The following is a 27,121-nucleotide window of genomic DNA, read 5'->3' as shown; positions in this document are numbered from 1 at the left end:
AACATCTTTTTTGATAATTTCCTTAAAGAATGTTTTATGAAGGTTATGAAGGAAATATATTTGATGTTGTGAAAATGTTACGCAGACATTCGTATTGATTTGATTAAAACATATCATTTTAAATACCCTTGTATGTTTAAACGTATTCAGTTACTCAAAGTAGAAAATATAAAAGAACTTAAAAAGGGTTTTCGACATATAGGGTATTTTTCCATTTTCTGTTAGCCCGACCCCATAAATGTTGGCTGACACAGGTTTCCACCTCGCCTTACAAAGCTGTTTATCTATTTTAGGCCAGTAGGGGGATATTGCTGCTGGCTGAAAAAAAAATTAATGAGCTAGGTGGTCACGTGGTCCGACGCGTCATCTGGTTCACCTCACCAATATGACTAGGCTAGAATATGCCTCGTTATATGCATTTATAGAGAGAAACTTCAAAGAGCCCCATATTATTTTGTAAACATTGAAAGCAATGACAGTGATTGTCCTGATTTTATCATCTTACATGTTTAGATTTTCTTTCCACACCTCATGTCTGTAATTGTATAATCGAAATAGTAGACCAGCGGACATCATAACCTTGGTAATTTACTATTAACACCCATCATTTTTTTTTTTTTTTATTTTAAAAACTCAAACAATGGCATATATACTATAGGTCTACTCAGAGATGTAAATATCACATACAGTGGAACTTCGTTAACTCGAAGTCGACGGGACCACGAGAAAACTTCGAGTTATCCGAGTGTTCGAATTAAGCGAGTTGTCATTTTTGGTGCAAAGTTTGGTCAATATTTGTCAACATTATATAATCATTATAACTCCGCTCTGTCACTCATCAGTTCAGTGTAAAGACTGGTCAATACATGTAAATGTATAAGTAATATTTCGTTCTATCACTCGTAGTTTGGTGTAGTTTTGCCGATATACAGTCTCGATAAAGTTTCTTTCACTTAGTCACTTCAAGTTCAATAACGATATGGTGTTCATGTCATGTTTGCAAAAGGAATAACGATAAAATGGAATTCAGCCGAATAACAATTTATTAATTTTATATCAAATAACCGTTTAAATTTAACACAGATTGTATGTAAAACGTAACAGAACCATTACCTTATATTGGACATATAAAATAGTGTTTGATAGTCCAACTTACGTTTTACCGACAACCACGCCATTTCCATGTGTATTAGCACAGGAAGTTGGTATTGCGCATGTGCGTATAAAATGTTACTGTAACTGAGTTGTCGTTTTATCCGATTTAATAGACCGCACTGACCGTTACAGTCGTACTCTGAATACCTCGGCAGTAATTACGCTATTGTTTCAGCAGTTTACAGATTTAATAGGCACCGGTGACTGTTTCATTTCTACACCTGTGAAAACATCAGCCGAGTAGATCTACCGGCGTGTCGGAGATTAGTTCCGCTTCAGCGAGCGGGTAGATGAGTTGTTGACTATCGTGTGTACTATTATCGGCGACCGCCTTAGGAAATTACCTGATGTAAGTAAAACAGTACCGTTTATCACCGACAGTTGTTGTTATAAGATTCCACCGACAATTTCTTTCATGAATTTATGAAACACTTATAATCGCGTATTATAATCGGTAGAATTGTAGGCCTAGTGCCGATACAAACGGAATTTCGATGTTGAAAAAATGTCGGCGTTTACCACCGATCGTTGGGACACAAAAATGATACTTCGAGTTATTCGATCATTTTAAGTAGGATTTTTATTGTTGGGACCAAATTTTCACTTCGTATTATCCGAGTTTTTCGAGTTTTCCGATTTTTTTTTACTATGATAAAGAGAGAATTTGTCAGGGACTGCCGAAGTACTTCGAGTTAAGCGGGGTATTCGAGTTTTCCGAGTTCGAGTTAACGAAGTTCCACTGTATGTGATATATACATCTCTGGTCTACTATACAGTGAGGTGACAAAATGATCTCACTTGTGCAGTCTTTTTACGGTGATTAATTTTCCTAGCCTTGTTAAAGAGGCTTGCCCGCAGAGAGATCAGAAAAATTGGCTAATAGAAAAAGATTTTTTACACATGACAGATTGTTGGAATTGTTGAGTTTTTCATTTTATTTTCCTTATAAAACGCTGAAAAGTGATATTAAAACCTCATTTTTAAATATTATTTAATCGCAACCCGCAATAAGTCTAATTTGATTGACACATCAAAGAAACAAGCACGTGCACAGTGCCGCACAGTGATAACTTCAAAGGCAGCGGCGATTTACAAAGAAGATTTGCCGTTATATTCCATACATTTCCCTCTCAGGTTGAGTTTTAAAACGTCTTTTAAATAAATATTCTGTAATTGTGTTCAAGAAATAAAGTCGGAAAGCCTCTAATTTTGTCACATAGAAACGTGTACTGAAGTTTGTTTAGTGATCGGGGATGTGCCGTTTACCGGTCCGTCTGCCGGTAAGCCTCTTTAATGAATAACGGGATCATCACTGGAGTACATGTAACCAATTCACTGTTGTAACCCAATATATTAATGTAAAGTATTCCCACATCACAAAACCTTTGGTAGATAGTGTGTAAATAGTGATTTAATGTGACACATATTTGGGTGTTTATAACGTTAGTTATACTATCATCTCGGCAGCAGTGAACCTGTGACGTAGGAGGCTGACCGACCTCGTTATCAGAATGAAATTTTGCATATAGGTCAGTTGTCCAGATGGACCCATGCATACACAACCCCAGGAGTGTGAGGGTAATTTGACTGGCTTTTCAGAAAACCAATCTATAGACAACTTTAACCTTTTTGTGTCGAAACATGTAATACACATTTATTTGAATTCCTGGGCAGTCAATGCCTACTCCAAGTTACAAAGACTAAAACAATCGGACTAAACCTTCAACATTTTCTTTTCCAGCATATTTGTCCCTATGGACACGGTGTAATATACGGATCTCGGGGTAGGGAATACGGGGACCTGTCGATATTATAACTCCGCTTTCTTTAAAAATGTTGCAACCGGAAGGTGCGAGACATTGCATTATAGTAAAATCGTTCGGTAGCAACTAATAAGAAGGTTGAAAAAGTTGTTCATATAAAGTTCGGCACAAGTGAAATTGAGGATTGAAGATAATCCAAACACTTCACTGAAGGAGTGCATCCAGCAACACCCGGTCAAATTATACTGACAACGGGCGAACCAGTCGTCCCACTCCAACCGGTCGCATTATACTGACATCGGGTGAGCCAGTCATCCCAACCCACCCGGACATATTATACTGACAAGGGATTAACCAGTCGTCCCACTCCACCCGGTCACATTATACTGACACCGGGCGAACCAGTCGTCCCACTCCACCCGGTCATATTATACTGACAACGGGCGAACCAGTCGTCCCACTACACCCGGTCATATTATACTGACAACGGATGAACCAGTCGTCCCACTCCACCCGGTCATATTATACTGACAACAGGCGAAACAGTCGTCCCACTCCACCCGGTCATATTATACTGACAACGGATGAACCAGTCGTCCCACTCCACCCGGTCACATTATACTGACAACAGGCGAACCAGTCGTCCCACTCCACCCGGTCAAATCATACTGACAACGGGCGAACCAGTCGTCCCACTCCACCCAGTCACATTATACTGACAACAGGCGAAACAGTCGTCCCACTCCACCCGGTCACATTATACTGACAACAGGCGAAACAGTCGTCCCACTCCACCCGGTCAAATCATACTGACAACGGGCGAACCTGCCGCCCCACTCCACCCGGTCACATTATACTGACAACAGGCGAAACAGTCGTCCCACTCCACCCGGTCATATTATACTGACAACGGATGAACCAGTCGTCCCACTCCACCCGGTCACATTATACTGACAACAGGCGAAACAGTCGTCCCACTCCACCCGGTCATATTATACTGACAACGGGCGAACCTGCCGCCCCACTCCACCCGGTCACATTATACTGATAACGAGTTAACCAGTCGTCCCACTCCACCCGGTCGCATTATACTGACAACGGGTGAACCAGTCGTCCCACTCCACCCGGTCACATTATACTGACAACGGGCGAACCAGTCGTCCCACTCCACCCGGTCATATTATACTGACAACGGATGAACCAGTCGTCACACTCCACCCAGTCAAATTATACTGACAACGGGTGAACCAGTCGTCCCACTCCACCCGGTCACATTATACTGACAACAGGCGAAACAGTCGTCCCACTCCACCCGGTCATATTATACTGACAACGGATGAACCAGTCGTCCCACTCCACCCGGTCACATTATACTGACAACAGGCGAAACAGTCGTCCCACTCCACCCGGTCACATTATACTGACAACAGGCGAACCTGCCGCCCCACTCCACCCCGTCACATTATACTGACAACGGGCGAACCTGCCGCCCCACTCCACCCGGTCACATTATACTGATAACGAGTTAACCAGTCGTCCCACTCCACCCGGTCACATTATACTGACAACGGATGAACTAGTCGTCCCACTCCACCCGGACACATTATACTGACAACGGATGAACCAGTCGTCACACTCCACCCGGTAACATTATACTGACAACGGGCGAACCAGTCGTCCCACTCCACCCGGTCAAATTATACTGACAACAGGCGAACCAGTCGTCCCACTCCACCCGGTCACATTATACTGACAACGGATGAACCAGTCGTCCCACTCCACCCGGTCACATTATACTGACAACAGGCGAATCAGTCGTCCCACTCCACCCAGTCACATTATACTGACAACGGGTGAACCAGTCGTCCCACTCCACCCAGTCACATTATACTGACAACGGGCGAACCAGTCGTCCTACTTCAAAAACTGCTGAGCGCTGAGGTATTTTAATGTCTCTGCCAAGGGATAGAACCACAGGCGCTGGCATAGAAAAAATGTGATATTTTTTTTATATATATGGCAGTGGTATGGACACTTCGGACAGTACATATACCACTGCCATATCAAAATAATAATAATAATAATAATAATCAAATTCACATTTCTATGCAAGTGCCTGTGGATAGAACCAAATGCCTACCTCAGAGTGACGAACACTCAGCTAAGGGCCAAAAGTGAGGCAGTGTCAGGGGGAGAAAGAAACAAAGTAGAATAGAAAGGAGGGAAAAAATGAAAGGCGAAAAAAATTGTGGGATCTTGTCTTTTCTCCTCCTACAAACAAATGGGGGAAGATACATTTTTGTACGATCCCTAATTTAGTCGCTTCTTAGACTAACGATCAAATAACGAACCGTACAATAATGAGTGCCGACTTAAATACTGAGGAGAGCCGTCCAGTACTTTGGTTTGGTTTGTTAAACGTCCTATTAACAGCCGGGGTCATTTAACATGTTTAAGGACGTGCCAGGTTTTAAAGGTGGAGGAATGCCGGAGTACCCGGAGAAAAACCACCGACCTATGTCCAGTACAGTCTAGTACGTATGTTTGTATAGATGTACTGCCATCAAATCACGTAATTCAAATGTTATTGCCCAATTTGAATTGTGCGATAACATTTGAACCGAATTGAATTGAAAATATAAGTGAGAAAACTTTCTCTGGCTCCGATACAAAACTTGGGACATTCTGACATGTCCAAATCTGGTGTCAGGGCCATGGGAAAGACGGGCTAATGGGAATGCTTAGCTGTTTTCTAGTATTTAAATCGTCGTAAAACAGGTCAACCCTGCTGTGCGGGGCAGTGGACAAAGTTAGGTGACATCGCCATGACTCGATTCAAATCAACTCAAATCCAGAAAAGGGTTTGCGGCTACTGGACTTACATTTAAAGATTTTTTATTTTCTTGTTCAACCTATATTTCTATATTCAGCTGAAAAATAGGGGTTTTGAAAAAAAATGCTATTGAGAAAATTCAATCGAAATTTTGTGAACGTATGTTAGTTTTGAGGTCTATGATGTTATTCTTTAAGCATTGAAATTAAATGTAGAATTACTACGTTCTGATATGATTTATTTCTTCTAATAATTTTTCTAGTGACATTTATAGATTAATGTAACACTTACTTGAAAAAGAAAACACGAGTTTTAAACGGATACATTATGGGAAAGCTGTCATTTTTTATATAGATCAAAACTTTGTATGGAATTTAAACACGTACATTGACTAAAGATAATTTAAAGTTTATTCTAAAGCAGAGACGTCAGGGTCAATTTATTCAGAAATGGTTTAATGATGTAGATGTGTCATCTATAGGATAATTGCACTCCATTTTTAAGACTAAATTTCAAATTGAAGGATATTTTGTTAATCTGAATGTACGGAGAACGAATATATATTGTAAAATTCCGTACATCAAATACAGCCCATAGTCCCGTTTCTATGGGTAAATGTATACCTCGTAATGGTGGGATTGGATTTATGTGTTTTAATGGTGTTGGTAACGAGTGTTATTATTTATATAGCTCTAATTACGAGTTAGTATACCGAATTAGACAGTTATGAATTCCAAACTATTATTGTACATACCCCGATCTGATAAAAATGAAAGGTTTAGTTTCTCTATGCAATGTTCGTGTGCTCTCAAATGTGAGTAAGTTTGTTGACAGACGTAAATAAATATGTTTTAATTGGGTACACGGTGTAAAGGAGTTATTATGCTCTTTAGGTTTCGGCGAAATATGGTTCTGTCAATCACCAAATAACTCTGAAACTATTTTACCTTGTATACGACAAAGAATTTTTGACCAAGCCCAACAGTATTTGAGAGATGCATTAGAAAAGTCCTCGAAATGTGTTTTATATAAACATATTGTGGATAATTTTTCTATTCAGTTTTATTTAACTAAGTATATACCTATGAAATTCAGAATATGTTTATCAAAACTACGCATGTCTGCGCATTCCTTAGCAATCGAAACTGGCCGCTTTAACAATATTGATCGAAATTTGAGACACTGTTTAATTTGTAAATCAACGACTGAGATAGAAGATGAATACCATTTTGTATTAATATGTAATAAGTATACCAATTTAAGAAGACGCCTCATTAAGAAATACTATTGGCAAAAGCCTTCAATGTTCAAATTAATACAGTTATTAAGTGTACAAAATATCAAAGAATTAAGTCGCTTAGGCAAATTTATATTTGAAGCAAACAAAATCCGATCTTTATATCTTTAATCCGTACTCCACTTTGTATTTGTACTGTAGCATTGCTGTTCTATGCCATCATCATGTATTGTTTTGTTTATAATATGTACTTATGGGCCGTATGGCCTACAGTCAATAAAGAAATTGAAATTTGTCATCTATTGGTACACCCAAGAACTCCTATCTTGGAACTACTGGCCATGAATGTGCTTTGCACTTGAAGTATACTTTCGTTGATGTGGTTCATTACTTTTATACAATTCCATTCTTTAATCCTACGCGTGCACGTTGCATTTTTTACTTGTGAACGTCGCATACCTGTGGCTAATATGGGCGTTGTCGTGACGACACAGGTAAACAGGTTTTGGACAGGAAAGGGTGGCGTTTCATCCATTTAAAATATGTTTATTTCAGGAGAGTGTTCGTTCCATTGAAATGTATTCGACATTGACGTATTTCCATGCGTTTGACTTTGACTGTTTATACACCCGTCTTAAATATGTATGTTGTTTTAATGAGTCACCGAACATTGGAGGTACATGTTCACTAGGGGAAAGGTTAAAATTAAACCCCACATGTTACATGTGTATATTACAGCATTAAAGAAATGAACATTCCGAACGGCTTATCGACAAATATGTGGTACGGAAAACTAAACAGAAAATGGCGAGAATCAAAGAAGAAAAAGTCACAAACTAATATGTCTTGTGAATATAATTTACTCATTTCCAGACAATTATGTCGTCGGAATAAAAGGGCGTCAACCCACCCACGGCCCACATGGTGTTTATAATATATATATATAATGTGTGTTGAGATGGGCCGTGTATTGGTAACAATATTCTACCAAAAATACTTTTCGAGGGCGTCAGATACCCAAGTGTTAACGGAGCGCTCTCGTGAAATGTCAGATACCCAAGTGTTAGGGAGCGCTCTCGTGAAATGCCGCTGGTACGTAATGTGACAGGTCCCTATCAGAACATTAGACTGGCCACCAGCCCCCAAGTTTTGTTAGAATTGATCCAATTAATTATAATACTAGATTATCTTCCCCTAGTTTGAAACTAGAATCAGACATATCCTCGAGACGAAAATCATAAAGCTTAATTTGATTGATAATTTTAATATTCTAGAGACAGGTGGGCAGTCTATCAGACCATCAACGTTACATTCATTGCGTGGATCAGATAGAGAATGAAGAACACATACACCGATTGTAGAACTTTATAAGTGTAGATTTTGTTTTTGGCTTGGTTTTATTGTTCATTTTAAACAGAGATCTATATAAATCTCTGTTTTAAATTAATTCATTAGTTGACAACGTAAAGGAACTTTCCTTAATTTTTTAGTCGCTAGTAGTTTGCCCCGCCCTGATTTGACATCAGCGTTGACATGTCATCTCATTCTAGTCTCCCTGACAAATCTTATTCTATGACGTTAAATGAATGCGACGAGAAACACGTTGATATTTTCCTTATAACAACAGAGCTGAAGGCGATAACAGTATCAGGTTTATAATCTATTATGGTCTCTCTCCATTTGTTGACTTAATTAAAGTCCGACTGGCCTCTAATAGGACACCTGGTCATCCCATGTTACTTATAAGGGAAATCTGGGAATACTGGTGTTTTGGACATTCACAGGGACCCGACACTAATGTTATTTTAATAGATACACATTGTATCTATACACATTGTATAGATACGCATTGTATAGATACACATTGTATATATACACATTGTATAGATACACATTGTATAGATACACATTGTATAGATACACATTGTATAGACACACATTGTATAGATACACATTGTATAGATATACATTGTATAGATACACATTGTATAGATACACATTGTATATATACACATTGTATAGATACACATTGTATAGATACACATTGTATAGATACACATTGTATAGACACACATTGTATAGATACACATTGTATAGATACACATTGTATAGATACACATTGTATAGACACACATTGTATAGTTACACATTGTATAGATACACATTGTATAGATACACATTGTATAGATACACATTGTATAGATACACATTGTACATTGTATAGATACACATTGTATAGATACACATTGTATATATACACATTGTATATATACACATTGTATATATACACATTGTACATTGTATAGATACACATTGTATAGATATATATAATTCATTATGTGTAAGTAGCACTCTGATCCTAATCCAAATAATTCACCAAAATGACAGAGCTTGAAGGATTTTAATTTACAATGCCTCATTTGTTCCAGTCAGCCCCAAAATAAATCCTTGACTTTGTCAGGTACCACTCAGCATATAATACCCTGTTCTGACCGCGACTTCATACTCTAAACATGTCAGACGGAGCGTAAATCCGAACTTTCACGTATCATTAAAGTTCAGGGATGTTATCCATGTATGAAATCATTAGGTAACCATTCGTGTGTGATCACAACCATAACATCCTACAGGCCTACCGTAGTCGACAGTGAATCATACCGATAACGGAATCATCAAATCGACGTGAATGTTATGGACATTTATTTATTTACATTCTGTGACCCTTCGACGAGGTTTAAGATTAAGAGTTACCTGAAACATTGTGTATAATTTTAAATGCTCGTTCTAACGTCTTGATCTACAATTAAACACATGTTAACTGTCCTCTTGTTACATGTACTGCCTAAGACCATACACAAATCAGGAGCTCATACATTGATAGATAAAATGATTACGGTCAAAGAATCTGTTGTAGAATATATTGTAGGAGGCTGAGAGGGGGTCCGGCTCAGATTTTGGACTCTGATACCCTGTCATTTCATTTGCACTCTTATTTGCTTGACCGTCAAGATATCACATCACTTTTCCATTCTTCGATGCCATTTTCTTTGCATGTATATATTGCCAAAACCTCGTTATGATAAAAAAAAAACAAAAAACAAAAAAACAAAAAAAACAACAACAACAAAACAAACAAAACAAAACCAAACCGAAAAAAAAACAACAAAAACAACAAAAAAAACCCGTCTATATCATACAATGTATGTAGCCTGAAATCTTCGTCCGAAATCATCTGACCTTCAATCCTGGGATTATAATCTACAATAGTTCAGGACTTGACTCATGTTTCATCACAAACTACACTGATCGATATGATATAATAAGTATCATCTTTTAGTCCCTCTAAAAAGCGTCTGTTAGAACTCGCGGACAAAATAACGAAAATGTCCTCCTCAAGAAAAGTTAAAGAGGCTTACCCGCAGACGGACCGGTAAACGGCACATCTCCGATCACTAAATAAACTTCAGTACACGTTTCTATGTGACAAAATTAGAGGCTTTCCGACTTTATTTCTTGAAAACAATTACAGAATATGTATTTAAAAGACGTTTTAAAACTCAACCTGAGAGGGAAATGTATGGAATATAACGGCAAATCTTCTTCGTAAATCGCCGCTGCCTTTGAAGTTATCACTGTGCGGCACTGTGCACGTGCTTGTTTCTTTGATGTGTCAATCAAATTAGATGCGATTAAATAAATAATATTTAAAAATGAGGTTTTAATATCACTTTTCAGCGTTTTATAAGGAAAATAAAATGAAAAACTCAACAATTCCAACAATCTGTCATGTGTAAAAAATCTTTTTCTATTAGCCAATTTTTCTGATCTCTCTGCGGGCAAGCCTCTTTAAGTACAGTAACCAGAACTTAAATAATTCGCGCCGTTGTTTATCGTTTATCAGAGCGATAGTTTTCGTTCTTTCGTCCTGCTGGGCGAAAATACGATGCTCGTCGCTCTTTAGAGTCGAAATAACGAAGCGGCAGACATCAGCTTCCAAATAACAAAATAAACTTAAACCACTCTCGCATGATTGAATAAAGCGACAACATAAAAAATATGGTAATCGAACAGAACAGCTTGACTTAAAGTGGTAGCGAGCCGCGCCTGAATCTTGTTATGTTCGTGAAGAAACATTAAGTTTCAGTATCGTATTCCAGAAGTAACCACCCGTCGCCTGTCGACATGGCACACACTGAATACCAACTAAAGTGATATCGGCACGAGATGTCAATTTCCGGCTGAAATGTCTATCATGTCAATGACCCAGAGGTACTGAAAACTAATCTCTTTATTCAGAGTTCATACATGCGTGAAGAACAGGGGTATGCTTCCATTCATTGATACTTTTGTTTAAAATGAATAAGAGTGTGTCAAGTTTTTGTCAAGAAAAATGTTATGAAATAAAGTTGTTGTTGACAAGCTTAGAAAATCTCAGGTGGTATTTAACAATATCTGCAGTCCTACAAATATTCAATAGTTAAAATAAAAATTATTAACCGTTTTTAAATATATGTTCTTGTTATCATACAAGGAGATGAATTCCGTATCTCCACACAAGGGGCCGTGGTGGCCGAGTGGTTAAGGTGTCCCGACACTTTATCACTAGCCCTCCACCCCTGGGTCGCAAGATTTCGAAACCTACGTGGGGCAGTTGCCCAGTACTGACCGTAGGTCGGTGGTTTTTCTCCGGGTACTCCAACTTTCCTTCACCTCCAAAACCTGGTACGTCCTTAAATGACCATGGCTGTTAATAGGACATTAAACAAATAAACCAAAATATCCACACATCAATGGCAAGTAATTTCGTTAATTATTAACATTGTAATACTACTTAGTAAACCTTACCGATTCAAATGACATTTAAAGCCTAATGAATGCCATGATCAACTTGTCGACGTCAAAACTAAGTTGTCATGACCGTGACGTTGGAATACGACTGGACATCCTATCAGACTGATGGCTGTTTTATTCATTAAGCGTGTAGACATTATGATGGTGTATTCTCACGTATTCCACTCTAAAGCACAGGAATTAAACAGCTAAAGATCAAAGTTCCATTTCTCAGTAAACACGTATTCCAGTATCAGTGGTCAAAGTTTCATTTTTCAGTATAGAAGTATTCCAGTATCAGTCGTCAAAGTTCCATTTTTCAGTATACAAGTATTCCAGTATTAACCGTCAAAGTTCCATTTTTCACTATACAAGTATTCCATTATCAGTCGTCAAAGTTCCATTTCTCAGTAAACATGTATTCCTGTACCAACACTCGTGAGGATTAAATCGTTAAAACGTTTTATTTTCAGACTGGTTCCAGGTCGTACGAGCCATGGGATGTGTGGCCATCATCGGTCTGGCTCTTCCTCTCGTTATACTGCCAGTCTACATGTATATCGCCCTTGGCATGTATTACCGAAGGATGATGGGCTTCATGGCATTCTGTAGCTTCCTGGCAAGTAAGTATCCTCTCGTTGTATCGTCAGTCTAACGAGGAGTCTATTATGAAGTATTCAATCGATATAATAACATGAGCAGTAGGAAGTACTAGATTGCATTAACTCTAAGGAGTTTTACTATTTTTTTTGTATACACTATGTATCATACTATATAACGTCTCTCGTTTTACGGACGTCAAAAGTACAGTGGAACAAAAACCATTATAGAAACCTCTTCGTTATGCTGACGAAATGGTGACAAATGTATCAGATTGGAGCTTTTCTTTCCTTCGTTATACTGACATAAATAAAATAAAGCAAAGAATGGCACCATAATGTGAGCATGTAATAAATTCTGATCCTTCGTTTTTGAACATGAGTGTGACATAATTACACGCATGTGGCGTTTTGCTCAGCACCATTCCTCGTTAGAGTGACAAAGTTTAGGATGATTGTTGCTATATTGTAGTATGTAGGCGATCTTAAATGTATTCGCACAGCAAGAAAAATTACACTGACTTTGAAATTTAAAGTTTTGATTTACTAGGTCACCTGAGACAAAGTCTCAAGTGACCTATTCTAACCGCCTTTTGTCCATCGTCGTGCGTCGTCCATCGTGCGTCGTCCGTCGTGCGTCCGTAAACAGTTTACATTTTCGACTTCTTCTCAAAAACCCCTAAACCAAATTCAATGAAATTTAGCAGGAAGCTTCTATGTCTAAAGGTCAACCAAAATTGTAAATTACATGGTCCCCACCCCCAGGGGCCTAAGGGGCGAGGCTAAAAAGGGTTAAATTGACTGAAATTTCAAAAATCTTCTTCTCTACTCTCAGATATGTTGGAATCAAACACTCTTAGATGGAAGGGTCTTAAGGTGCTTTACCAAAATTGTGAATTTCATGACCCAGAGGTCTCACGTTTGCCCCTGGGGAGGAGGTAAACTTTACTATAGTTTATACAGGGAAATCACATTTTTGAATATATTATGTAAGCTCACCTGCCCGAAAAGGCAGGTGAGCTTAAGCCGTGGTGCGGCGTCCGTCGTCCGTCCGGCGTCAACTTTTTCATTCAAACAACTTCTTCTCAATAACCAAGAGGCCCAGGGACTTGATATTGGGCCTGTAGAATGCTTGGGTGAAGGGCTACAAGGTTTGTTCAAATAAATGACCTTGACCCTCATTCAAGTTCAAAAGGGTCCAATAGGCTATACTCTTCAAACGACATCTTCTCAATAACCAAGAGGCCCAAGGACTTGATATTGGGCCTGTAGCATGCTATGGTGAAGGGCTACAAAGTTTGTTCAAATAAATGACCTTGACCTTCATTCAAGTTCAAAAGGGTCCAATAGGCTATACTCTTCAAGCAACTTCTTCTCAATAACCAAGAGTCACAGGGACTTGATATTGGGCCTGTAGCATGCTGGGGTGAAGTGCTACAAAGTTTGTTCAAATAAATGAACTTGACCTTCATTCAAGGTCACATAGGTCAAATAGGCTATAATCTTCAAAAGACTTCTTCTCAATAACCAGGAGGCCCAGGGACTTGGTATTGGGTCTGTAGCATGCCAGGGTAAAGGGCTACAAAGTTTGTTCAAATAAATGACCTTCATTCAAGGTCACATGGGTCAAATAGGCTATAATCTTCAATTGACTTCTTCTCAATAACCAAGAGGCCCAGGGACTTGATATTGGGTCTGTAGCATGCTAGGTGAAGGGCTACCAATTTTGTTCAAATAAATTACCTTGACCTACATTCAAGGTCACGAGTGAAATCGGCTTAAATTTTTGTAAACAATAATTTTGCGATAGCCAAGAGCCTCATAGACCTGATATTAGGCCAATAGAATGCTGGAATGAAGAACTAGAACATTTATTAATATGAATAAACCTAGCTTACTATGATATTTGAATAAAGAGGTAATCAGCAAAGTATCTGTAGAAATGACCTCGATCAACTTCAAAGTTGCTGTAGAGCCAGGTGAGCGATACAGGCCCATTGGGCCTCTTGTTTGATTTCTATTCGAATTCATTCTAATTTGGGTAACATTATCAACATGGGATGGCAGTTTATTGGTATGCATATGTTGGCCCTGACTGACCCACAGGGGCTGATGGGCGGGGCTAAAAAGGGTCAAATTGACCGAAATTTCAAAAATCGTCTTCTCAAGACCCAATAAGGTACGTAGAATCAAATACTCTCTATAGATGGAAGGGTCTTAAGGTGCTTTTTTTTTAAATTGTGAATTTCATGACCCTGGGGTCACACATTTGCCCCTGGGGCAGAACTTTTATCATAGTTTGTATTGGGAAATCACATTTTTGACTGATTTGTTTTATTTCTACTGAGATTCATTCTAACTTTGTTAACATTATCAACTTGTGAAGGCAGTTTGATAATATACACATGTTGGCCCTGACTGACCCCCAGGGGCTGATGGGCGGGGCTAAAATGGGTCAATTAAATTAACTGAAATATTACAAATCTTAGGTGACCGTTAAGGCCCATGGGCCTCTTGTTACCTAGAATATAGCCAATGATACCGTGTTGGTGCGGAAAAAATATGTCAAAAATGTACAAATGTATGATTTAAATACATTTTTTTTTTCAAAAGTATTAAAGTTTGCCTCGTTCGTGTAGGTACAATGTCCCAAGTGTTTGTTTAACGACACATCCATCAGACAGTATCTCCGTAAACAAGACGTGTTATTGCCGACCCAAGGACAACAAAGTAGCCGGTCGTGTCTGACCAATCAGTATACTATCAGTTACATACTTAAACATGCGGGACGAATGGCTACTTCAAATGATCGTATTTCACACGAAATGTCGACAACTAAAGCCAGACTAGTTCTCTTCTGACCACGAATTACCACAACAGTGACATTTTGGACCCACTCTGTTAAATGGACTAGACCAAAACGAGATACCCTACAAATACAATATGTAGAAGCCTATAGGCTATTATCAGATGGTGGTTGGACACAGGATAAAACATGTTTAAACGTTTTAACGTTTTTACACCATTTCCGATATCCCCGATGTATATTCTATACTACTTTGACCGTTATTTAAACGGCAATAAAAACAAATTTCCGTAGTTTGAGCGTAGCGTGAGTTCAAAAAAGGAATGCGCGCGAGTGTGTTCGTGAATGCGAGCGTGCGCTCGTTCGTGAGTGCGTGCGTTTATCCGTAGCACAAAGTTTTTTTCCAAGAAAGGCTCAGGAGCCCTAAACAGATAAGTTCATATTCACACCTTATTGTCATTTAGTTCTACACATTGTTGACCACTGGTCAAGGTTAAAGAATCAAAGGTCAATCGTGACCACCCCTGAAATCCAAAACTTACTTACAAGATTCATGTAGATCTGATTAATCTCTACACAAATTTTCTCGTATCAAATTCACACAATATTTTTGTAACATCAAGTTATAGGCCTGATTAGCATTTAACTGTCAATATTTTAGACGCAATGTAAAAGGTCAGGATGTCCACTTCTGAAATCTTGTTTAAGGTAACCACTAGACGGATGCCACTTCGGCGGTCATCCGTCAAAGGGATTCTTGATGACGTTTAAGTTTAAAAAATCAAACTTGAGTACACACATATATGTACCTAGTATTTTTGTGCATTTCACGGACTAGAAATCGTTTTTTTTTTTTTTGTAAAATATTCATCGTAACGTTTTAATAAACTGGTATGCTAAACATCCGATATTCCGCTACATGTTTATATTCCGGCTGTATATGGTCGAATGACCATACATTAACTCATTCCTATTAGCATATTACTTTTGCTGCATACATAGACGGTGAATTGGAATGTAATATACATACGTATATACAAAATAAAAGACGATATTTACATATTTATTGAAGTTACATATGAATAGACGTTACGAATAGTTTAATTTCTTGCCTCATTGATTTATCAACGTGCACAGGTATATACGTGTATGATATTAACAGGTTTTGACGCTGGCTTTGTCACTTATCTATACATATATGATATTAACAGGTTTTGACGCTGGCCTCCTGTCACTTTTCTATACATGTGTGATATTAACAGGTTTTGACGCTGGTTTTCTGTCACTTATCTATACATATATGATATTAACAGGTTTTGACGCCGGCCTCCTGTCACTATTCTATACATGTGTGATATTAACAGGTTTTGACGCTGGTTTTCTGTCACTTATCTATACATATATGATATTAACAGGTTTTGACGCCGGCCTCCTGTCTCTATTCTATACATGTATGATATTAACAGGTTTTGACGCTGGCTTTCTGTCACTATTCTATACATGTATGATATTAACAGGTTTTGACGCTGGCCTCCTGTCACTATTCTATACATGTGTGATATTAACAGGTTTTGACGCTGGCTTTCTGTCAGTATTCTATACATGTATGATATTAACAGGTTTTGACGCTGGCCTTCTGTCACTATTCTATACAAGTATGATATTAACAGGGTTTGACGCTGGCTTTCTGTCACTATTCTATACATATATGATATTAACAGGTTTTGACGCTGGCCTCCTGTCACTATTCTATACATGTGTGATATTAACAGGTTTTGACGCTGGTTTTCTGTCACTTATCTATACATATATGATATTAACAGGTTTTGACGCTGGCCTCCTGTCACTATTCTATACATGTGTGATATTAACAGGTTTTGACGCTGGCTTTCTGTCACTATTCTATACATATATGATATTAACAGGTTTTGACGCTGGCCTCCTCTCACTTATCTATACATGTATGATATTAACAGGTTTTGACGCTGGCCTCCTGTCACTATTCTATACATATATGATATTAACAGGTTTTGACGCTGGCCTCCTGTCACTATTCTATACATATATGATATTAACAGGTTTTGACGCTGGCTTCCTGTCACTATTCTATACATATATGATATTGACAGGTTTTGACGCTGGCCTCCTGTCACTATTCTATACATGCATGACATTACCAGGTTTTGACGCTCGTTTTCTGTCACTATCATATTCCCATATATTCCCGGCCATAATTAGAAATATAAACTGTGAAATTTAAGTTGAGACATGAAAATTGTATTACATACTTGTACAAAATTGCGTTTATATGCCGCGTATTAATTTGAACGACGTATTTCCATTCAGGTGATTTAATTATAAACGAGTCTCGGTAGGTGGGGTTGAAAGTTTTCCTGTATAGTGATAATCAAATTATATTTACAGAAACACGTTTTATATGGTGGCCCAAAAGAAGATAAGAGGCCCATGGGCCTAAACGGTCATCTGATAAACACTTACAGTAGGGGCACACCCCTCTAGCATCATTACCATAAATTGTCTGTTCGCACGCAGACAGTTATGTTTCAGATCAAATTTGGTTTTGATCCATTTTGCCTTAAAGAAGGAGTATCATCTTAAAGCAAAATTTCAGCCAAGGTCCCAATTTGGGGCCACGCCCCTTTCTCCCGATTCTGCGGGCCAGCCTCATTTATACAAATTAGGATTGCCCTTCCCAAGTGTTGTTTCGTACTAAATATGATTGTAATAAGTTAAGGCATTAAGGAGGAGTAGCGTATTTAACAAAGGTCTCCTTTTGGGGGCCCCACCCTTCTTTTCCCAGATACCGGACCCGACTCATTTATATACATTATAATTGCCGTCCCCTTACAATGTTTCAAAACAAATTTGGTTACAATCCGTTACGGAATTAACGAGGTGTAGCGTTTTAAAGCAAAATTTCTAAAGCTACAGACAAAGGCTGTTCCTTGGAATGGTGCTCCATCGTCGACATCGTCGCTGGTTTCTTCGCTTTTATTGGCTTTGTAGTTTTTCTGGCGGTGCTTCTGACAAGACGACCTCTCTGTTCCCAGGGGTCACACTAGCCTCATTCATATAAATTATGATTGTCGTCCCCTATGTTTCACACCAAATTAGGTTGTAATCAAACCAAGGGTTAAGAGAAGGGGTTTTAAGGCAAAATTTCAGCAAAGTTCCAACTCCTCTGTCCTAAGGGGTCGGATCAGTCTCATTAACATAAAATATTACTCTCCGCCAATGATGCTTTCAACCAAATTTGGTAGTAATCCGACTTCGGGTTAAGAAGAAGTAGCGTTTTGAAATAAAAAGTCTTACGCACAGCGGACGGCGCACGACGACGGACGAAACACGATGGCTTATAAATGGAAATAAATATAGTTCGAGATATGCTACAGCATGATATACATCATATTCAGGCCAGATCCTGTGTTTAGTCAAGTCTTAATGTTCTGGCCAGATCCTGTGTTTAGTCAAGTCTTTATGTTCTGGTCAGATCCTGTGTTTAGTCATGTCTTTATATTCTGGTCAGATCCTGTGTTTAGTCAAGTCTTTATGTTCTGGCCAGATCCTGTGTTTAGTCAAGTCTTTATGCCATCTCCAATTCACTCTCTTTTGAAAGAAAATATTAAATTCATGTTCAAAATATCTAAAATCTGGAATAGGCAAAGTAGCAGGGTTTACTCGTGTTATATACATGCTTACTTGGTGTAATTTTACAATTCTCTGCCAGGTGTCGCTTATAATGTATGGATAACGAAACCTAGCGTTGAAAGATGAATTCAATCAACAATGTGTTTGCAAAAATTAGAATTATCGAAAATTCTTTGACTTTATCATTTCCCATTGTTTTTTAAATTTCAGTGATCTGCATTGCGGCAGGAGTGGTCGTGTTTGTGATCGGCGCTACAGACAAAGGCTGGTCCTTGGAATGGTGTTTCATCGTCGAAATTGTCGCTGGTCTCTTCGCTTTTATTGGCTTTGTGGTTTTTCTGGCGGTGCTTCTGACAAGACGGCCAGAGGGTCTGAAGCCAGATTATTATCCGAGTACCATACATGTGGACCCCGACAGGCCCAAACTCTACCTTGTACAAACTGAGCCATACTGACATTTTATAACAATGTGTTCTTTTGTCGCGCCATGTTGTCGTACAGATTAAAAAATAGATTACATTTAATGTGCATTGCAGCTGCGTGGGTGTAAATAAGGCGGATAACCTATGTATTTATCTACACTCGTGCGTAAGATTTCCTCATGGCAAACAAAAACATGTAAAAATACTAGTCTTATAAAAATTATACATTAGCGAGAAGGTATGGTTTACTTCAATATCACGAAATGTGTAACCAATAAACCTGTACGTAGTTCAAATGTACGCAAGCTTTCACGTTGTTGAGATTACCCGTACACCGGAAATGAGTACTATGGAGGTGGAGAATGACACATAGGATAGGTTTTAGACAGATTGGCAGTGTCTTATACACTATCAAATATATTTTATATATGATCCATATCCGATTCTTGGACGCTCTGCATTAGATATTTTCTTGATTCTCATGGGTGATAAATTGACCCATACTGCCATGTATCCCAATCGCAGCGACGGTTTGAGGAACTTCCCTAATAATAATATTTATGTTCTACAGCCAATTTTTAGGCCAGGAAGTTATGAAAAATCGTTAAACTTTTAAACACCCGTACATCTGGTCATTTTTATTTCGTTCTGGTAAAGCATTTATAACGACAAAATCCATCGAGTATACATACTAATTGTATACCATAATACATTCAAATAACATGAAAAATGTTACTCTGGAGATGTTAATGATCCTTTATCATGATTCATCGTCACCTGCCACTGTGATTACGGTACTTAATAACATGTTTTCAGCAGTATTAACAAAACCTACCCGATCGCGAGTGTCGTTGATTTAAAACCTCCTTCGTACCTATTTCCGGTGTACGGTTATAATACAATGGAAATCGATACTCCATGTTTTGTGAAATGTAAACGGCGAGATACACAGTTAAGTCGGGTATATAGCTGCAGGACTCTACTTGTAGTGTTAGCACAATAATTGCAAACAAATTTACAAACTGCTTTTTTTCATTTCATTTAAATTTCTGACTGGAACAGAGGTGGCCGAATAAATGGAGCTCGAGCGTAAACCAAACGCATGTCATGGTATTTTAGTTTATAGATGAAAAGATTAAATGACCGGAACAATGTATTTTCTCTTCTATAATATTTATTAAGGCCCATTCTTATTTCCCCGCCATCTTTTGTGGATTTCCAAACTTTAGCATCACTTGTGATTCCTAGAACGACAGAGCAGCTATCCGATACCCATCAGTTGGTGTATCCGCTGTTAAATTCGTGCCTTGGTGTGCTTTCATTGTGTGTCTTGACTCTTGAATACAATCCTTGGAACGTAGACAATGTACATGGAAGATATCAACACGGACTTTGATAAATGGATACCGGTATTACCGACCACTGGATATTATACAGGACTACAGTATTACCTAAATTATCCTAAATTACTTGTTCCTGCGCATGCTATAGAATAACTAGTAATGTTTCCCGGACAATATTGGGAAGGGAGTCATACTAGGATACAAAGAATCTGACAACTAGAAATGTTTATGCTTTTTTAAATATATGTATTTTATACAAAGTTATGTATTTTATTGAATAAAAATCAGATAATGCCACCTGTCTTATTTTGACTACTCGGTCTGGATTCTACTGCTGTTAGACTGACGTCATGGTCCTTACTACATGTATATCTGTAGATTATCAACTCAAAGTCCAAATACGGGCATACATAGTATATCCTATTATATGGACCATGGGTTGGAGATTTGTACCAAGATCGGGTGATTAAAAAACAGCAATATTGACAAATCCAATAGCAAAGTAGACAGTACTATTTTGTAGAAATATTGAATTTGTCGTGAAGAGATGTACATTGTAAATGGTTGTGTTCCATTGTAACTCACAAAACAGTTTTACTTTTTCAAAATTGGTCTATAACTTGACAATTTTTGACCATATTGTTTCAAATGTCTAATTTCAAAGGAAGCCCATGTACCTCATAATTATGTTCATAAAAACTTATTGTACTACATACATTGTACAACTAGTGAAGGTAAAGAACAAGTAACATGGAATTATTTAGTTATTCTGGGGAAGGTCACAAAACATTCCAGTTATTCAGGTGAAAGTTAAGAACCATCAACACAGACTATTCTAGTTATTTTAGTGACAGTAATTAAGAACCATCAACACATACTATTCCTAGTTATTCTAGTGACAGTAAAGAACCATTCAACACAGAGTATTCTAGTGGCTGTAAATAACCATTAACACAGAATATTCCAGTTATTCAGTGAAAGTAAAGAACCATTAACACAGAATATTCTAGTTATTCTAGTGACAGTAAAGAACCATCAACACAGAATATTCTAGCGACAGTAAAGAACCATCAACATAGAATATTATAGTGACAGTAAAGAACCATCAACACAGAATATTCTAGTGGCTGTAAAGAACCATCAACACAGAATATTCTAGTGACAGTAAAGAACCATCAACACAGAATATTCTAGTGACAGTAAAGAACCATCAACACAGAATATTCCAGAGATAGTAAAGAACCACCAACACAGAATATTCCAGAGATAGTAAAGAACCACCAACACAGAATATTCTAGTGACAGTTAAGAACCATCAACATAGAATATTATAGTGACAGTAAAGAACCATCAACACAAAATATTCTAGTTATTCTAGGGACAGTAAAGAACCATCAACATAGAATATTCTAGTGACAGTAAAGAACCATCAACAGAGAATATTATAGTAGAAGTAAAGAACCATCAACATAGAATATTATAGTGACAGTAAAGAACCATCAACACAGAATATTCTAGTGGCTGTAAAGAACCATCAACACAGAATATTCCAGAGATAGTAAAGAACCATCAACACAGAATATTCTAGTGACAGTAAAGAACCCTCAACAAAGAATATTATAGTGACAGTAAAGAACCATCAACACAAAATATTCTAGTTATTCTAGTGACAGTAAAGAACCCTCAACATAGAATATTCAAGAGATAGTAAAGAACCATCAGTACAGAATATTCCAGAGATAGTAAAGAACCATTAACACAGAATATTCTAGTGACAGTAAAGAACCCTCAACATAGAATATTCTAGTGACAGTAAAGAACCATCAACACAAAATATTCTAGTTATTCTATGACAGTAAAGAACCATCAATACAGAATATTCAGAGATAGTAAAGAACCATTAACACAGAATATTCTAGTGACAGTAAGAACCCTCAACATAGAATATTCTAGTGACAGTAAAGAACCATCAACACAAAATATTCTAGTTATTCTAGGGACAGTAAAGAACCATCAACATAGAATTTTCTAGTGACAGTAAAGAACCATCAATACAGAATATTCCAGAGATAGTAAAGAACCATTAACACAGAATATTCTAGTGACAGTAAAGAACCCTCAACATAGAATATTCTAGTGACAGTAAAGAACCATCAACACAAAATATTCTAGTTATTCTAGGGACAGTAAAGAACCATCAATACAGAATATTCCAGAGATAGTAAAGAACCATTAACACAGAATATTCTAGTGACAGTAAAGAACCCTCAACATAGAATATTCTAGTGACAGTAAAGAACCATCAACACAAAATATTCTAGTTATTCTAGAGACAGTAAAGAACCATCAACATAGAATATTCTAGTGACAGTAAAGAACCATCAACATAGAATATTATAGTGACAGTAAAGAACCATCAACATAGAATATTATAGTGACAGTAAAGAACCATCAACACAGAATATTCTAGTGGCTGTAAAGAACCATCAACACAGAATATTCTAGTGATAGTAAAGAACCATCAACACAAAATATTCTAGTTATTCTAGTGACAGTAAAGAACCATCAACACAGAATATTCTAGTGGCTGTAAAGAACCATCAACACAGAATATTCTAGTGATAGTAAAGAACCATTAACACAGAATATTCTAGTGATAGTAAAGAACCATTAACACAGAATATTCTAGTGACAGTAAAGAACCATCAACACAGAATAATCTAGGTATCCTAGTGACAGTAAAGAACCATCAACGCAGAATATTCTAGTGGCTGTAAAGAACCATCAACACAGAATATTCTAGTGATAGTAAAGAACCATTAACACAGAATATTCTAGTGATAGTAAAGAACCATCAACATAGAATATTATAGTGAAAGTAAAGAACCATCAACACAGAATATTCTAGTGGCTGTAAAGAACCATCAACAGAGAATATTATAGTAAAAGTAAAGAACCATCAACACAGAGTATTCTAGTGACAGTAAAGAACCATCAACAGAGAATATTTTAGTGACAGTAAAGAACCATCAACACAGACTGTCCCAGTGCTGGTTATTACCAAATCACCAAAATAGACAAAATTTTGAAAGAAAGAATTTATACATAATTACATACATGTACATAAAGCAAATAATGTGGATTGAACAAAAATCAAATGGTAATCATATGATACTTAACCTGACAAGTCATAAGACTTGGTCACACTGTCACACAGTTATAAGTCATTTCAAATGAAATAATGTTTTTACACTAAGAGTCCTTGCTGAGTGTACTTCACATACTTGTGGCCCTATGATGACCTCACATACTTGTGGCCCTATGATGACTTCACATACTTGTGACCCTATCATGACTTCACATACTTGTGGCCCTATCATGACCTCACATACTTGTGACCCTATCATGACTTCACATACTTGTGACCCTATCATGACTTCACATACTTGTGGTCCTATCATCACTTCACATACTTGTGGCCCTATCATGACTTCACGTACTTGTGGTCCTATCATGACCTGACATACTTGTGGCCCTATCATGACCTGACATACTTGTGGCCCTATCATGACCTGACATACTTGTGGCCCTATCATGACCTGACATACTTGTGGCCCTATCATGACCTGACATACTTGTGGCCCTATGATGACTTCACATACTTGTGACCCTATCATCACTTCACATACTTGTGGCCCTATCATGACCTGACATACTTGTGGCCCTATCATGACCTGACATACTTGTGGCCCTATCATGACTTCACATACTTGTGGCCCTATCATCACTTCACATACTTGTAGATACATAGACTTAGAAATCAACTTACTGTCTTTACACCAAAGGACTTGCCTCATACATGATATACTAATACCTCCCTGTCTTACACTTAACTTGAAGTCAACATCACTAACCTTGAAAGTATTGAGAAATATACATCAAAGCGATTACATGACATTATCATCCCAGATACTTTGATTGCCTGAGATATAGATAATGTCTTTGGCCTGGAGATTGACTGACTAGTTTTACAAAATATGGCATTGTACCCCAGAAATGGAGGGGAAAAAAACCCCTTCATCTTCACTAGCAATGATTAGACCTTTGAGTTGAAAGTTTAAGGCAGATTTATTGTCACTGCTGACCTTGACACTGCTGACCTTGACAATTTACAAAGTCCATATTGTTTTCGTCTCACAGACCTCTTCAGTTTTCAAACCAGATTCAAATATCATCAATGACTTCTATAGGTTACTGGCTACAACTGTTGACATGGTTTAGATATCATCGTTGACCTTGACCTTTGCCAATACAGACTGACGTACACTTGCTGACCAGTGAGTCTCCAAGGTTGTTCCATAATTTAGATGTCATCGTTGACCTTGACCTCGGCCAGTACAGAGTGAGGTACGTTGCTGACCAGTGAGTCTCCAAGGTTGTTCCACAATTTGTATTCCATGCCCGTCAAATACTCTTGTACTGTAGAAGTATACCAAAATAACTTTAATAACCAAACAGAGACATTGTGTTATTGGTTTTGACTGACAAGTCAAAGAATTATGTATAATTTGACTGACAAGACAAAGAATTATGTACAATTTGACTGACAAGTCAAAGAATTATGTACAATTTGACTGACAAGTCAAAGAATTATGTACAATTTGACTGACAAGTCAAAGAATTATGTACAATTTGACTGACAAGACAAAGAATTATGCATAATTTGACTGACAAGACAAAGAATTATGTACAATTTGACTGACAAGTCAAAGAATTATGTACAATTTGACTGACGAATTATGTACAATTTGACTGACAAGACAAAGAATTATGTACAATTTGACTGACAAGACAAAGAATTATGTACAATTTGACAATTAATCTATCTCCTTTTTTTATTTACAGTGTATTGAATTTACTCAGTCTTGTCCCAGATAATAATGACAAAGTGACAGGAGTTCCCTCCCCTTAACCAGCATGCACCCTTCCCTAATGAACTGAAATACAACATTGTTTTTGATATAAAAAGTACCCTGGTAATTGTTTGTAACTTTAATGACACAAATTGATGTTTTATCAGTGAAGCAGGAAACTTCACATTTTGTTTTAAGAGAGACAAGTGAGCCGCCATGTTGTACCTGTGGTTATGGGGGAAAGGCGGGGGTGGTGGTTTTGTTGTGGTCGAGGATGGCTTTCTGGCTGTGTTGCTTCGACGGTGCCCCTGCCTTTTGGTTGTGGTTAGGGGATGATGGTCGCTGTGTCGGGTCAAGCGTTGTGGCTGGTGGGGGTGTATTACTGTATTGATAAGATTAGCAACTTTATCGTACTTTGCCCAGAATACCTCATTGTTTTAGCGTTCTTTGACATTTGGTGCAAAACATACATCTTTAGGTGGAATTTGGTAGAACAAAGAACCGAAGCCGACATCTTTTGAACAATTTTCCTTGTAACTATGATTGGTTTCATCCTCCTGTCGCCATAGGTACACGTGGTCGCGTGGGTTCTTTTCGACTGTAGTTTCCTCGCTCCCCACATAAGAACAAATGATGGCAAACACTTTGTGCGTATACTCTGTTTTAGACCAACCCCCATGGTTTTTTTGCGTGAATTTAAATAATTTGATTTACGCTGGTGCACATACAGCCTACTGAAGGGAGACAACTTTAACGCAATCAAAAGTACAATTTTATAAGGTAGTATACACCCTTACATAGACAAACACATGCACAGGTGTCCAACGTGTGATAGGTGTCCAACTTGTTGACCGGTGTGTGCCATACATGAGTCGTCTCATGGATGTCCAACCCATGTGTCCAGGGTGTCCCCCAACATGTGACAGGTGTCCAACATGTGACAGGTGTCCACTTCTGTTGCCACCAGGTGATGCCACTGTCGCAACTAGTTGCACATGTTTCCGTGTCATAGGTGTCTCAATCATTGCCTTCACATGTTCTTCAACATGTCACGACGGTTTTCGTTCGTGTCATTCTCCGAAGTCATGTTCACAGTGGTTGTAAATCCAACGATGTGCCACCAGTTGTTTCATTCCTCCAGAACAACTGTATCAGATGTTTTCTGTGTACGATCTTGTTTCTTTCGCGGGTTTTGGCTATGCCCTTGGTGTTCGTCTTTCCTCACATCGAGGTCTGGGTCGCCGAGCGCAGGAGAGATTGCACTTGAAGCGGCTGATGCCTCCGGTATGTCAACCTAGCTGCGATCATAGGCTCAAGATGCGGCCGCGAGCCGAGGTGTCGAAAGTGTCTGTCGTGACCCGATTCAATCCTTCAGATGGTCAGCCTGCAGGTAAGCGCGACGATGTTCGAGTGGCGGCCATGGCGCCTGCTCCGTTTCACATCTTGTGCGTGTGTCTGTCCAACGTCACAGTTAGGTCCAACATTGTCACATGCTCTGGGGGAATCATAGGTCACAAGGTGTCCCAACATGCTCACATGTCTGGTCCACAT

General features: G+C 38.1%; 2 protein-coding genes across 2 annotated transcripts in view; one reads left to right on the top strand and one right to left on the bottom strand.

Moving 5' to 3' along the window:
- Positions 1-20,954, top strand: part of LOC117324549 — a 30,327-nt gene extending 9,373 nt beyond the window's left edge. The window contains exons 2-3 of the mRNA XM_033880459.1: positions 12,292-12,441; positions 19,103-20,954. Of these exons, the coding sequence (XP_033736350.1) occupies positions 12,292-12,441; positions 19,103-19,347 (395 nt within the window). The 3' untranslated portion in view covers positions 19,348-20,954. The remainder of the gene's footprint in view (positions 1-12,291; positions 12,442-19,102) is intronic.
- Positions 20,955-23,740: 2,786 nt separating this feature from the next.
- LOC117322816 (AP-5 complex subunit mu-1-like) overlaps positions 23,741-27,121 on the bottom strand; it is a 40,906-nt gene continuing 37,525 nt past the window's right edge. The window contains exon 11 of the mRNA XM_033877759.1: positions 23,741-25,171. Coding sequence (XP_033733650.1) covers positions 25,021-25,171 — 151 coding nt within the window. The 3' untranslated portion in view covers positions 23,741-25,020. The remainder of the gene's footprint in view (positions 25,172-27,121) is intronic.

This window comes from Pecten maximus, chromosome 3, assembly GCF_902652985.1.
Source record: "Pecten maximus chromosome 3, xPecMax1.1, whole genome shotgun sequence".
In the NCBI taxonomy this organism is placed as follows: Eukaryota; Metazoa; Mollusca; class Bivalvia; order Pectinida; family Pectinidae; genus Pecten; species Pecten maximus.
Note: the sequence above shows the minus strand (reverse complement) of the source record. Positions and strands in the feature narration are given on the sequence as shown.